Source organism: Rhynchophorus ferrugineus, unplaced genomic scaffold (assembly GCF_030347505.1).
Source record: "Rhynchophorus ferrugineus isolate W39M unplaced genomic scaffold, kcgeb_rfMv2 rfM2, whole genome shotgun sequence".
Classification (NCBI taxonomy): domain Eukaryota; kingdom Metazoa; phylum Arthropoda; class Insecta; order Coleoptera; family Curculionidae; genus Rhynchophorus; species Rhynchophorus ferrugineus.
The window spans coordinates 45,500,552-45,516,513 of NW_027472581.1; the positions used below are offsets into that span (position 1 = coordinate 45,500,552).

General features: G+C 30.3%; 1 protein-coding gene across 5 annotated transcripts in view; it reads left to right on the top strand.

Moving 5' to 3' along the window:
- The window catches only part of RhoGAP100F (Rho GTPase activating protein at 100F), a 224,448-nt gene that overhangs the window by 93,552 nt on the left and 114,934 nt on the right, over positions 1 to 15,962 (top strand). For all 5 annotated transcript variants that reach the window (XM_076393958.1, XM_076393959.1, XM_076393961.1 and 2 more), the window contains one exon: positions 4,682 to 4,765. In XM_076393958.1, coding sequence (XP_076250073.1) covers positions 4,682 to 4,765 — 84 coding nt within the window. The remainder of the gene's footprint in view (positions 1 to 4,681; positions 4,766 to 15,962) is intronic.

A 15,962-nucleotide genomic window follows, 5' to 3' on the forward strand; every position in this document is an offset into this window, starting at 1 on the left:
CTTAAGAGTGCTTAAGAGTTATTGAATCAACTCTTCTCAGTCGTATATATATGATAGGAAAGATCCAAAAGAGAGGACAATAGCTCCCACTGAAATTGTCATTTCGAACCGTCCAAACTTCGCTATTTTACTGCTGGTCAGGCCAAAAAGAGTTTTACTAGGACAATTCCAATCATAAAAAGTCATGGATTGGTTCAAGACAATCATCCAAATCGATACTAAAGCGGAATGTTTCTAGTCATTGCTTGCTGTGAATGGTGAGTGTAAAAAAGTGTAGTGTGTTACGTGCTGCTAAATTATTACTGCAGATGTATGTCGACGTCAGTTGAACAAACATTGAACTATGTACCATTGCAAGGAAGACCAGCAATAGTGAGTAACATGTCAAAGTAACATGATGAGTAACATGATGCAAAGTCATCCTCTTGCATGACCATGTCGTAAATAGTTGTGAAGGATGCAGTATTAAAATTCGCTTATGAAGTCCTGCCGCACTCGATGTACTCACAAGACATAATAAAAAGTTGTGACTACCACCTGTTCAGATAAATGCCTCATGGCTTGGCTGAGACATGCTTCAAAAATACTGAAGAATTGTGAAAATGGAAAATTGGATCGCTGCCAAACGAAAAATGAGATTACTGTATATATTACCATTTTTTCTATTTAAAACCCATTTAATGTGAAAACATTATCATAACACATGAAAATTCGTATTTAATGTTTTGTTAGTTCGTATTCAACAATATTAAAGTTATAGCAATCATATTGTTTTAGGAATAGTAAAGTTTCATCTATCGTAGATACCACAAAAATAATTGACATACTTAAAATTGTAATAAATTTGCATATATATTTATTAATGTCGTAGTCGGTTTCTATGTTCTCTACTCATTTCTTTTTTGAAGTCATATAACCACTGACGAAGTCGATTTCGCGGTACATGTATAAGTCGTTGATTTCTCACCTGATAGATAATGCCAAATCATTGCAACGTACATATGTCTTTCGATTATCTTCAATAATTCATTGTTTTTTGCATTTGATCCCATGCACACATAAATAAAACCTGTTATCAACATTTACTCTACTCTCCTAATAACTAAAGAAATGTGAAATCCTGTTCTAATTCTCGTTTTTATATTAGTAATCTTAGGAGTATAATTTAGTTTTTGAATGATAGATATATAGATGTTATCAGCCTGTGACGCTCATGTTATATTAGCGACATCAATGTAACTTTGTGTTTATTATTCAACTACTGATGCAAAATCAACACAGCAAGTTTTTTTACCTTCAATGGGGAGCTCTATAGAACCGATTGTATGATATTTTGATCGACGACATGTTGTTCTAGCAGGATGGCTGTACACATTAGTAAGCTAATTCTGCGATGAGCGTTATTTCTCGCAATGGTGATGAGAATTGCTCATCGAGATTGTGCGATTGACCATCTCGGATACTGTGGGCTGTCACTAGAAATATACTATATTTCATACATAATGAATCCATGGGCGTTTTAATTAAGAATTGATACCAAACGACTTGTTTTATGTTATTTCTTCATAAATCCGGTATTGAAAAACCATATATAATAATGATATTCTATCCAAAAATATTATTCCAGAAATGTACCAACAAATTTAAATATTTATCGAAAATAAAACATAGGAAATAAATATTTAAACTACATAGAATATTATAGAGAGTTAATAACGTCAACAGTGGCAATGTGTGGGCGAAAACTGATACAAAGTAAAACAGAATAACCAATATCGGTCCACTTATTTGTCGAATCTTGACATGTGCTTTATTGTTCTTCACAGCTGTCTGCACGCACGCTATATTGGCTAACCGCCGTATTTGTATTTAGACGATAACCGAACCAATGATAAATCGTTCAAACAAAAACTCAACAATTTTTTATTAAAGATCGCCTTTTGAATTTTAATGCCAGAAAAAGGAATGAAATAAAGATATTCGATCGGTTTTGAGTGAAATACTTTTAATATTCTATAAATACACTATTTATAATGTTAACATCCTATAAATTGTTTTGATTTATTACTTTATATATTTGATCACATCAAGTTTATCCCAAAATCTAATGTAGTACTTTTGATCATTAGTGGATTTTAAATTTCCAGCATCGTTAATCAATTTCCTCCGAACTTTATTTCAATAACATTATTCTATCGATTAAAGATTATTAATTATTAGTTTTGTATATTTATAATTAAGTTATCCTAGGTTGTACAAAAATGCTTGGAGTTCTAGCTATAAGGTAGACCTAAAAATTCAACGATATTTTAATATTTCATCTTTATAACTATAATCAATAAAAGTATAAACATCAAATGTATCAGTCAGATTTAGTTGCTTCTGATTTTCAAATCTTCCCTCATCTCAAAAAAGTATTTTATGGAGCTGATTTTTATCATACGTAAAATTAAAAATTTCTCTAGATGGTAATTTTGATGTACTGGATGTGATGGTGTTTTTTCTTCACTTCGGTTTCCAGATAATTTCTCTTTCTTTCTTCAATATATGACACAAACTGGTAAATAGGACTGTATATTACACAAAACAGAATTGCATTCTGAATTGTCATTATAAATTATAAAAATTAAAAATGTTACAAAAACTAATCAACAAGCTAGGTATTGTGGTCTATGGTCGTGTCTCGCGGACAATAGTGGGGATAAACTGCAAAAGCAACTGTATGGGTCAAGAAAAGACAACCTCAATAATAACCTAACACCTAAAGATAGGCTGGAAGGATGCGCAGCTGGAATAGATTATCAGTCTCTATCAACCTAACTTCTGCCCTCTTGCAGTAATAGGTTTGCGCAACATCCTGGACTCTGTGGTGGACATATATTTTATCCCGTGGCTCTCGTGGGAACAACATGAAAGAACATAAATGTATTTCCTCCTATCCTCACTATCCTTCATATGCAACCACCTTGTGATTATTAAGTCCCACTGCACCCTGAACACCACTGTCGCCGTGTTTTCTCTAACCGTGAAGTGGCCCTTTGGACGGATGAAGAAGTAATAGAAAATCTAATACCATTTGGAGTGGATGGATTGAGAATGATCATTCGTACCTGAGATGAAGTTACCACCCTTACAGACAGGTTTAGCCTATGCTGAAGTGATTGTCACTGTTCAAATCACTATTATGTTACTACTTCGGTGTGGATACTAGTGTATGTGGTGTGGGTGGAGTCTCTAGTATGTCATGGTCGTGCTTGTTGAATTGTGTCTATTTTAAAATTATATTTACACTATTTATAGTTTTAGTCTGCTTTGTTTGCGTAATTAATTTTATTTAATGTTTTATTTTTATATTAACACCGTACTATTTAATAGTCGCGAAATGACGACATTCGTCAAACCGACAAACAAATAAAAATTAGTAATAGAGAGAACATATAAACATTATTGTTTTGCACTTGGTATACACTTAAATTAATAACTTTTAATCATCAATCAATCCATCCTATCCTATAGTGCCTGATTTAATGAAGTTAATTGACCTCAAGCTCATTACGTGGCATATATTAATTATAACAGTTTAATGATGCGTTAGCGTTAAATTTATATAAATATTGTTATATAGATCTATTGTAGAAACAGACCTAGAACTACTACCTGAACAATATTACAAATTTTGAGAAGATATGTAGAGATAACCGAACCTTTGGATCAAAAAACGCGTGTTTCTCCAATACGGAATTTCAATGCTGTGAAAATAAATAAAAAAAGTCGTCGCCCCTTAATATGAACATTATTTTCAAAAACTCGAACTTCAATTAATCAATCAAAATTAACAAAGTTACTATTAATACAATTGTACATTGTCATTTCTTTAAATATTATAAAGCGAAAAACTATAAATAGTTAAATAGTGTTACAATTTTAGTTTGTGAAACCTCTCAATTTATTAACTTAACTGCTGATACTAATATATTAGGCATAGTATTTGAATTGTGAAATTATCGATGTAGATTTTAATAAAGACTTACTATTAAAATGAGAATTAGGAATTGCATCTTGGTAACGTAATAATTTTCCACATTTGGTTCCATAATTGTGTGTTCAATTTGGGATGCAAATAATAAACCTTCGTATTCAAAAGCTTGATGTAGGAGATCATAAGAGATTTCCTGAGGTTTAACATTATTCACTTTTAAAAACCGTTTCTGCGCTAGACCAGAATCCCCCCCCAGCAGAAAAAAAATTATGTTTTTGCATTTCAACAAATTATCTTAAATGCTATAAAAATAAAACAAATATAACTTTTCAGTCACGAAATTTCATATCGAAAGAAAGAAAAAAAATCTATCATATTTTTACCTCCGTCTCTCTAGTGTCTTAAACAACACAGCCAAAATATGGTTACGGGTGTGGCCATTTAAGTTCCCATTCATTATTTCTATGTTTTATGTGTTACATTATATTAAATTTGAATTGTTATTAAGAATTGTTGAAAATATGACTAAAAATAAAATTTTTTATTTATATGTTTTGTTGTTTTAAATATGTTGTTCCTATCGAAATACAAAACTTAAATAGCAACCTGGTATATATTTTTGTTTATTGACCTTGTTAGATATCTTATAATAACATTTAAACATAAACGACGTATTTTTTTAACTTAATTTTTCATTTTCAGGTGTCAGGAATTAGTACGGAGATTTTCAAACAGATAGAAGCAGTCGAGAACGATCATGACGCTTCAACAGCAGCAGCCTTGGAAGTAAGTAATAAAACCAGTCAAAAAGCGTTCCGTATTTAGTTGACTTGCTTGGACTAATTAATTCAAAATCCCGGCCTTGTTAGGAGCCGCTCCGTTGCAAAAACGAGAACTTCAATTTACACAAGCGACATATTTCGGATGGCATACGTTCATTATAGCTGAATTTCCGTATAATGGCGTGTAGAAGGGAGTTCGAGGAGACATTGTCAACAACGAAGTCTGGGAAATAAGCGGAGTAAAATTGTTTTAGTTGCAAACTCTTCAGGACTGTGTACAGTTGGGGTTGTTTCGTCTAGGCAAAGTGGAAATGGATAGAGAATGAGCGGGGCTTAAATATTTAATGTCATATTTGCCTAATAAAGTGCGATGGAGACAAAAAGATCTTGTTAGCGCGAATTTGCTCTAAAGATAAGCAATGAAATACAGTGTGTATAATACTATGAAATATAGTTTAAAATGTATTTTAGCAGTCGCTCTCCAAGAATTAATTCTGCCATAATTTAGAGATTATGGAAGATTGAAACAATATTCACCGGTTTAGCTAAATTTAATAATATAACAGTTAGTTTTTTGTTTTGGTTATCATTATATGTTTATACATATTTTGTTTAACACATTACAAAAGAGCCCTCATCATATATAAAATTATACGACCCTGTGCGTTTTGAAATTGGGGTGTTTTCATCTTCTGATTTTATGTACTAATTATGCTTTTGAATACTTATAAAGACTTATATTTTATGGAATTTATTTACAAGGCCAATGCTTGTGAGTTTCGTGTCTATGTTTATATCCTTGTCTGTAATAAAATAGTAATGAAAGGAAAGCCGTGTTCTCTAATTTAACAGCAATTTTTCTTCATAAAATATCTACATATATTAAAGATATTGAATAGAAAAAAAATTGATTCTGATTAAAATGCATGTTCCACTTATTAATTTTTAAAATATATAGTTATATTTATATATGTTTAATATTTAAAACAAGTTTTTAAAACTTTCTAAACATTTTATCACACTGTATTAAATTATTGTTTCTTAATATGTTTGACAAATTTTGTTGATTAAAGCTGAATTATGATTAAACAAGCAAAAAAATAAAGTCACTGTTAAACAAAAAAGTTACTGAAAATCATAATTTATTTTGTGAATTTGACAATGAGAAAATTATTAATTTCGACATGCGAACACTTGTTTACAGACATGTGAATACTTTTATTAAACTAATATTAGTTTCACGTACATTATTGTGTAACGCATCACATCATATAAGATTTATTGAGTATAATAGCTAGATTTTTTTCACACTCAGAAACTAAATAAATTAAAGCAAGTTTTCAGATGCTTTATTTCTCTCTATTCAGTTTTTTTTTGATGTTTTGTGTGTTTTTTAGGACAGTAGTCCACTTTGCTTTGAGCGTGTTGTTGTGGATCAACGTATGAAACATGATATGCTGTCACGTGCCTATATAAGAAGTCCTCGTTAGTGTGGGTATGACTTCAAAAGCAGCGTACTTAAATTGTTATGTACAAGAAACATTATAACATTTTAAGGTGTCATCTATCTTAGCTTTATATTAAGATTTTCAAAAACGATTTTACGGTCTGTTGCCAATTTTGGAGGACCAAAGTGTTCAATGTCATTGGTGTTTGTGCAACCTCATTTGAATTCTACATGCCAATAATTGTTTAATTGTCTAATACGGAAACTTCATGAAGCCAATCGAAGTTTTGGCCAAAATAGCATTAAAATGAAATTCTTACACAAAGGTTTGAAAGTTACAAATGTTTCACTAAATCTATTAGAATTCCTAAACTAATAGCTGAAATACCTTGACGTATCCTTTTAAGGTTGTTTAAATAATATAATATATATTTATATATATTCAAATCAATTCAAAACATTTCTCAAACACTTTTAACAGTAATTGTTTTGAGGAGTATTTTCTGAATATCTACACAGTTAACCACATAAAATTTAAATTTAATCATGGATTTACAAAAACAGATTTCGCAAAGTAGTCTCTTGTTATTTACCTTGAAACGGACGAACTGACCCGAATTAAAAGTGAAAACGGCATTTTCGGTTTTGTGGTTCTTTGTGCTTCTAGCGGTCGAAACAAATTAATACAAATGCGTTCGTTTTGTGGCATTTACCGTAAACGGTTGAGGCTTTTTCGGGTATCATTCAAAGCTTATTAGGGAATTGCTCCTAATTCGGAAGGTTAAAAAATTCATGATTCAGAAGTTAATTCTTTCTGGTTTATGTTGCGTTGTATGCCTTAATTATTATTGCTAAATATTTAAATTAAATGTCAGAATATGACTTGATGAAACAAAGTATATAGACCATATTGGTGAACGTTGATAAGCTTTACCATTAATTTAATTTACTAATAGTTGGCAAATAAACGTAATGAATTAATATAAGATCTGTAAATTAGTTGAAGCTTTTTATAAAATTTGTATACACTATAGCTGGTTCCTCAAATTACAATTCCGCAATATCTTTCGACGGATCAACGTGTCTTTTGAGAAGATTTTAAGAATTGATAAAAGTATATTTATCGGATGGGGCAATATCTGGTGAATATAGTAATTGATACGATTACCGGTTTAGATATATTAAGTACATCGATTAAAATCAAGAGATAAATAATGATTTTCCTTCATTTTCTTGATTCATAACCAGACAAATCGAACATTTTTCTACACTTGCCGTTATCGAAGCGTTTTCATTTGTCACCGACGTTTTATGTGACAAGACAAGATGTTGTAAGAAAATCTTTCTTTTTTTCCTGTTTATCTACACATACATCTGTCGATTTCAATGATATTCTCAGTGTGGTACGGTTTTTATTTTTTTAATCATATCAAATGCATTAAAACGTCATTAAAATATTATATAATCAACACTAAATTATTGCATTAACTTGGTATAAATCCCAGTGAAATAATTCTTTCAATTCTTGATATTAGAGCTTTATCGATTGACTATTACCTCTATGTTTATCAAGAATAAAATTTTCTCGCAAATAGCATTTTATTGGTTTGTGATTTTCTATGTATCTTATATTTACATTTAAAATTATTACATTAAATTAATTATTTCATAGTATTTTACTTTTGAAACGAATATTTACACAGAAATGAGAAAAGCAAAAAATGTTAAGCAAATAATATATAGTCCAGTTATAATAAGAAAAAAAGATATTCTTTTTGCTATATATTTCAATATATAGTTCAAATGCCGCTGGTCTAAATATACCGCTAATGTATTTTTAGTGTCGTTTGAAATGAAAAAGTTTTAAGTGTGCCAGCTAAGAATATTAATTTCAACAACTTTCCCAAGATTAATTTGAAAATAAAACGAATATTTTGAACTCCGTTAATTTTTTTCTTTTTAATGGTTGTAGAATTTTTAAACTAATTTTGCTGTATAAAATAAATTTTAGGTTTACATTAATCGGCAAATCATAGTTCAATAAATTATGAACATGATAACTAAATTTGTTTTGAAATAAAATGAAAGAGAGAAAGTGTTAATTTATATAATTAATATAACACTACTTAAATATTGATATTCAGTTTCGAAATAATCAATAAATTGACGTCAAATAAGAATTAAGAAATTGTATAACTGTAAATTAAGTAATTAAGTTTTTGTAAATTCAAATTTATTTTGTGATTGCTGATTACGTTATAATTTCCAAATAATTAAACTGCTTTAGCTACTATTTTTCATGCATTAAAATTCACTTTAGATTATTTTCATTCATTTTGTCATTTTGTAATATTATCCAGAAAAGATGTTAGAAGCTCTGGAAGTTGTGTTCAGTCAGCCCATGTGGCATTGATCGGATAAGTAATAATTAGAAACAACAATGTGTGGTGAATACGTGGTCAGAGTAGGACGGATGTAGGAACATGCGGCTAAGCGGCATTATTGCTAATAATGCTTATAATCGATAGCTCTATCCTATTGTTTCAATAGAGCGTAGAGATATGTGACAAGACTCAACAACTATTTTTAACGGCATCTTTATATGAATAAAATAGCAAAGCCAAAACTTACTGTAAATGATATTTTATTAACATGTAGTTATTATATTTTCGCAGATGAAAAATATAAACTAAAACATATAATAAACCTAATGACAGAGCCCTGATATATATAGTACAAATTACGCCATCGCTTTTTATTTCCTGAGTATTCGCAATTATGGTAAATTGTAATTTTCATAATTGAAGAAAAATAAATGTCACTTTTTCCTTTCATATTTAGTAATGTTTATTCAATGAAGCATTATACCACTTTTAAAAGGTGAAATATTCATGGAATGTTCCAAATATAAAGGTACGCCATTTCCTGTGTAAAAAATTATTCTATTTTGAAAATATATAATTGATATTATAAGTCTCTTTTTGAAAAAAAAAGAGGGCAGCGGTACTATCGGGCAAGTGCATCGCTTGGTTGACGTCATTGGTAGAGCGCTGGAAAACAAACAGCAGTTGTTACGCAGCCTTCCTTAACATTATCCAAATATTCGATAAGCATAGCATGATGGGACACCCTATTACTAAACTGCTACGAAGATTCGGAAATATCTCAAATGCATGAAATTAAATCCTCATATATATAATCACCTTCATATACAGAATAAAAACCTTTCCATCTGTGAAACTTTGTATAACATTTATACAACAATCAAATGATGTCTTAAACTTAGGTATGTATCTTAATCGACGCCATATTTCGCGAAATACATATGGTTCAAAAGGAAGTAGTTGAGCTTCAAGCTGAGGTGCGTGTACTAGCTCATTTGATGCAAGTCACAGTTATCAGACGCCTATCTATAAAGGTATAGTAAGATCGAAATGCCATAAAGGTCTCAATGTAAAACGATGAGAACATGTTCGGTAATCCACCGTACAAAACCAATAAATATTAGTACCTAGATTTAAATCTGCAGACAGTAAGGGAAAAATTGAGTCATACAGCAAAAGCTGTCAAGCCAGACTAGACCAATACATTAACCATCTGCTGAACTTCAAGGAGTGAACACAACACAGAAAATGAGGATGGCATGAACAACTAATGCATTTGAAGTAAGCTATTAAAAGTGTGGACAGAACTGATTAATAGGAGAGGCGTTATCTTCCATTACGACAAGACAAAACCACACGCATTTTTGACTAAGGCCCGTGGTCTGTCATTTGTTGGGATACTACCGAAAGGTTCTCAATGGGCTTCAAAAGAGGCTTGTGAAAAGCATTTGCTACAATTTTTTTTTCAATTAGAAATATTAGATGTTCTAGAGTGACAGGTATTATCAGAAAAGTGGCAATCTATTAAAACGGCTCATAAAACATGAAAAAAGTAATATTTAATTATTTAAAACTTTTCCATTGAACAGTTTAAAAATGAAAAATTACTTTTAATGGTTAATCAATTATAATCGGCGATAAATATATCGAAAAATAAAACGTCTCTAGTTGTTCCATTTTCTGGAGATTATCGTGATAAAGATTCCACTTTTCCGAATTTGAAAATTGGTCGGAAGCTAACAATAATTTTAATTCGAGAATCTAAAAGGGATTATTGCTATTAAGCCAGTTATTCATCCATTTAGACCAGTAAGCGAAACGATTTCCTCCATTCTAGAAATAGCCGTTTCGTGCAAATTACGGATTTATTCGCCTGGTTAACCATCGACAACCTAATAATTACGTTACGCTCCGTTTTGCTCCTTCTATTTCTCGTATTTCTGCCAGTAAATATCAATTTTCAAATAAATTTATTTTAAAATTATTTACAAATGATTATCGAAGTTGTATTCTGTGGAAATTGCTCAGATTAGGCGTAAATAATTCACTTTTAGGACAATTTTCAGACAAAAATTTAATAGATATATTAAAGATGTGTGTTTTACGCAATCTAAAAAGTATTTATACATTTGTAATGTAATATTGTATCCCTTAGTTGTTTAGTATGCTAATTTTATGGCATAATTATGGATAATAGAGATTTCATATCGATAAGTTTTCTGTAATCTCCGCCAGGTCCAAGTGTTTTTTACTTGCAAAATGGATTTGCCTGTGATAATTTTAGTGGTCTAATTAATTTATTGTCTAATCAAAATTGGAATTTTATTTGTTTTACCAACTTTAGGTCTTTGCGTATTTAACTGTCTGGGTTTGTAATAAACTGGGTTGCCTTTTGTGATTACATTGAATTTAATGTTGTGTTTTGTTTTTGTTTGCATTTATTTTGGCTTTGTGACTTCTAGAAATAATGTTAGTATATCTTGAGATTAACAATTTTTTCTAAAAAAACTTGGTATCTCAATATTGTTTATAGCTTATAATGTTATTTAAAATTGAGTTCTTACTGGGCAATATTACCCAGACGTTAGCATCAGTATTAACTAAGAAGAATCATTAATATCACTAGAAACGGCTATTCCTGTTATCTTATCTCTCACGAATAAGCAATCATTATTGCTTGAATTATAAGACGCTGCTACCTGTACTAGATTTTACCGCTTCCATTTGTAAGGTTGCCTGCATTTTTTAAGGTATACATTTGTTTAAATCAATAAAATAAATCATTAATAATCATCAATATTTATCTCCTGCATTGATGTTCTTACCCATATTTCAAGAACCAGATCCGATTCCATTCAAATTGTTTTTCTAAATATTCGTGGCAAATAATCAGAATATTTCTAACGTTTTTAGTTAGTTTTTCCATTCAAAATGTTCTTATTGCTTCTTCTGATATATGAGCGCTTGCTAGTTTTTTCATTCATCTCAATAATTAGCTCAGTTGATCTACATCCAGACTCAATCTGGTCAGAAGCCGTTTTAACGTGTGTTGTTTACATTGCATTACTAGTTTTGGCGTATTGTCGTTGTCTTCCTTGGTTTTCATTTCGTTCACGTATATCCTAGATTGTTCCTAAAAAGCTTCAAAATTTCGAAATTATGTGATGGTATTTCGTTTTCTCCTCTTTGATTTTATTCAGGAAAAATTATGATTTCACCTGAGAAAACTACAATTCTTGCTTGCCTGTCCAGATTTATCTCGATTATTTATCTTATTTTTTTTTATCAGGGTCACCAATATCTAGGGGTCTGTTTTTATAACACTACAACGGAATAATGCTATTTGAGAGACAGCTCACCATTGATTTACAAGAAATATATTAAAAACAGACATAGGTCTCGCCCTTTCATTACGGCCTCTCAATCTTCTTTCATTTTTTAAGACGCTATATTTTCGCCTCTTGGAGTTCATCAAGATGGCTAATATTATCCTATGACCGAAACTACTGTACGCGTCTGAACGAAAACATGAAATAAAAAGTATACACCGCTACAGTTATACTGAAAGATTGAAATAATAACCCTTCCATCCTCTTCCATAGTTTAGCTAGTAATTCTTAGGAATTGTTGGGACGCAACAATATTTTAGTTATCTTGATTATTTTTGAATATAAGTTCTTGCGTCTCTTAATTCTCTGTAATATATGCCTCCAATATTTAGCAGGAATAATTTTTGCATTCGGTTTTGGTAGTCTAATTTATAAGCTTATTTAGATGGTATTTAACATTTCATTAGATAAATAACGGCAAAAAAAATTAACACTCCTTTGGAGACAAACCCTAAACATATTTTTCAATTGACAATTAAATCAGGGCATTTATCTTACCTAGGAAACATAATAAAATGTAATATGCCCATTTAGCAAGACGGAAAACATCTGGCCCGCAAAAGAACATGCATTTATTTTTTCTTTAGTCTCTGATAAGACCCCTTGTACTCCCATGCTGCATTTGAACATATAAGCTTTTTTAAAAAGTTATAGAAGAAGAGTAGAGTTATAGAGAAGCCCACAGTTAAATCAGTCCTTCCCTCTTAGACCTCTTAACTTAACATCAGGAATTAAATATGATATATCAGTTTTATTTCAAGTGTGACCGTTTAAAGCCAACATCAAACAACATATCTAATCTAATATGTATTCATACTTGTTCATCATTTACACCAGTTAACATATGTCTTAACATAAACCTTGTCAGCTTTGGACCAATAATTTAAGTGGTTTAACTCGGTATTTTTTATTTATTTTAATCTTATATATTTAACCTAAGTTGTTTTGTTATAAACTTTAAACAGTTATTGCAAAATAAGTCTGCGAATTAATTTGCCTAAGGAAGATAAACGAAGTTTGTATTTTTTGTGTATTTTGCACTTAAATAGGAATATTTGTCACAAAAAAGCATAACAACAATATCAAATTGTGCTTTTGTAATAGTGTCTTTACATTCATATATCCATAGATTATCTTAGACAAGAGGAACATCAAAATCATATGTAAGTTTCGACAGCAGTAACAATTTTATTTTCAAAATTGAAAGTACTCAATATATCTAAAGTGAACTTATCAAATGATGATTTATAAATCGACTTACAAACGTTACTTACGCTTATGTAATATTTATCTCAATTGCCAATAAGATTAGGATCGAATATCTAGTTTTACCTACGTCATAATATAAATAGCTTGGATGTTTTCTTTATAATCCTCACAACAAGCCCCCAATAATTGTGACTTAACGTTATTATTTCTGATATTTGATTTTCAAAAATCTACTGCCGAAGGGCCACCAAATAGTTTTAAAGGTCAATTTAAAAGCTGTTTAAAATTGGCAATCTTGATATTAATGACAAAGGGTGGCCTGGAGGATTAAAAAAGTTAAAGGCAATGAAAGATCATTCGCACCCAGCAGACTCGCCCAACATACCGCCGACATAGTCTGCCACACGGTTTCGAAATGCTGAAAATATATGATCGGAATACATATATAGAAGCACCTAATATATTACGATATTAGATATATTTCCACTAGCTTCTGATGGACAACTTTGAAAGAATGAGTGCGAAGCATCGAATGGTATATTTTAACCTGCGAACTAATGCAGGGAGGACTATGTCTAACTAAGAACAACATAAATGATCGTAAGTAGGGCAAACGCCAACATCTTTCGCAAGACCGAATATATGTAGTTTAAAACATCTACTCATGTAGATATACTCATACATTTCGTTGGATAAGTTGGCTGTAGTTTATTTTGATTTATTCAAATTTACTACGATAAGTGTTATTTAAAATGAAATATACTAAGATAGGTGATTACTAGTTGCAATTATTTTTTAGCTAAATATGAAAGAGAAATCCAGACCAATATCCGATTATTACTTATTCGATTCTTTATTCGAAATAAAATTCAGGTTCTATCGGAAAGCTTGTAAGCACTGATAATATAGTGTGGGAGCCAGCAACGTAGAGAAAACAAGAATTCTAGGTAAGCTAATCATTTGATATTTCATATCTTTCGCTCTCTCGGTCAGCATCCGACCCACCTGGCTGACGGCAGGGGTTGCGTTTACCAGTGCGCATCGTACCTGTACAGGTAAAAATACTCAATTTTTAAATAATTTAAAACTGGATATTTCTTTTAATTACTTTTGATAGGCTTAAAAATATTTAATTCATTGCCAGACATTTTTGTTTATAATCATGATTGTTTATAATGTGCCAGGCGCTACTTGTTATTTATAAATATTCAAATTATTTCAGTATGGCTGTAATTTTTATATGATATTATTTATGTATCACAATACAATACAATACGATACTAAAATACGATAATTCGGAGAAAAAAATTATATATTTTTTGACAGTACATATTGATATATTTTTAATAAACCCTTATAATTAAATATTAAAATTACATCGAACCTTTCAAATTAAGTAACAAAATATACTAAACGTTTAAAACTATGTTCCAATTCAAAAAGTTTATTAAAAATAATTGTATGGTTTTTTGTTCAAGAAATATATTTAATTTTTTGGAAAAATATCAAAAAATTTCGGCCAACAAATATATGAATTTATCGGTCAAAAAAATATGGGTTAAAATATTTTTGGTTGGTTTTTTAATGAAATATTCGGCATTCCTAGTTGTTAGTTTCGAGTTACAGCGCAAATGCGGCAGACAGCGACAGCTGCTGTAACGGGTAGTTTTGAAGATGGCGAGAGTGTCAAGTCATATGTTGGTACTTATTTCTTTTTTAATGTTTATATGTTAATATTTTTACAATGGCCAGTGATGTGAAATGTGTTTCTTGATAAGAAAAAACTGACAAAATTATAACATTTGCTGAGCATAACTTAAAAAAATGTAAAGAAGTTTTAAGTGTACGTGTTGACAATGTTGAATTGATAATACAAGAACGTCGAGTTACCTGCCAAAAATAATGCCACTGATGGATATCATAGACAATGCTGCAGTATTTTTACAGCCTTAATGACTAAGTATCGTAATTTGTCGGAAATCAATTTTTTATCAGAAGCCAATTTTCTCAGCACATCTAAATCTACTCCATTATTATCAAGTATTTCAGTAGATATTGGTGAGGCCACGTTCGGAGATTCAACTTCAAGATCAAATAGTGAGATTTCACACTCAAGGTCAAATAATGAAACCACGTCTAAGGAGATGCAGTTTCAAGTTTCAATTTGGATATAGATATGCAAGAAACTAACTTTTATGATGAAATTCTTGAGACTGACACTAAAGATATCGAAACAAGTCCAGAAGTTTGTTTTTTTTTTGTGGTAAAAATCGTAAGCAGAGTAGAGGAAAGCAACAAAGCCTATATTCTTCAAATGACTCAAATATTTATGAAAAAATAATTGACTGCATGAAAAAATAGATTTATTAGATAATGAAGAGCGGTTAAAGAAAATTAATCGTCTCAAATCTGCAGATAAATCAGTATTTTGTCATCAATTGTTTGAGGTAGGATACTTTAATCATTACAACAAAGTATCTACAGATACTCCACATAATTCCTGATATACAAATCGAAATATACCTGAAGATACTTTCAATCATATAATGTTATTAATAGAAGAAGATATTATGAAAAAGAAATGTACAATAATGATATAGAATAAGAGCTAATTCTTAACCCCGACACTCAAATGTTACCTTAGTAACTAATCATTATCTCGAAGAAAAAATATTAAAACATTTTTAAAAAATATTAAAAATGTACCAAAACAAAAAAGTTGTAATTCATAAGATTGCAGTTTAATAGACGATGATTTTACAAAGCTTGAGG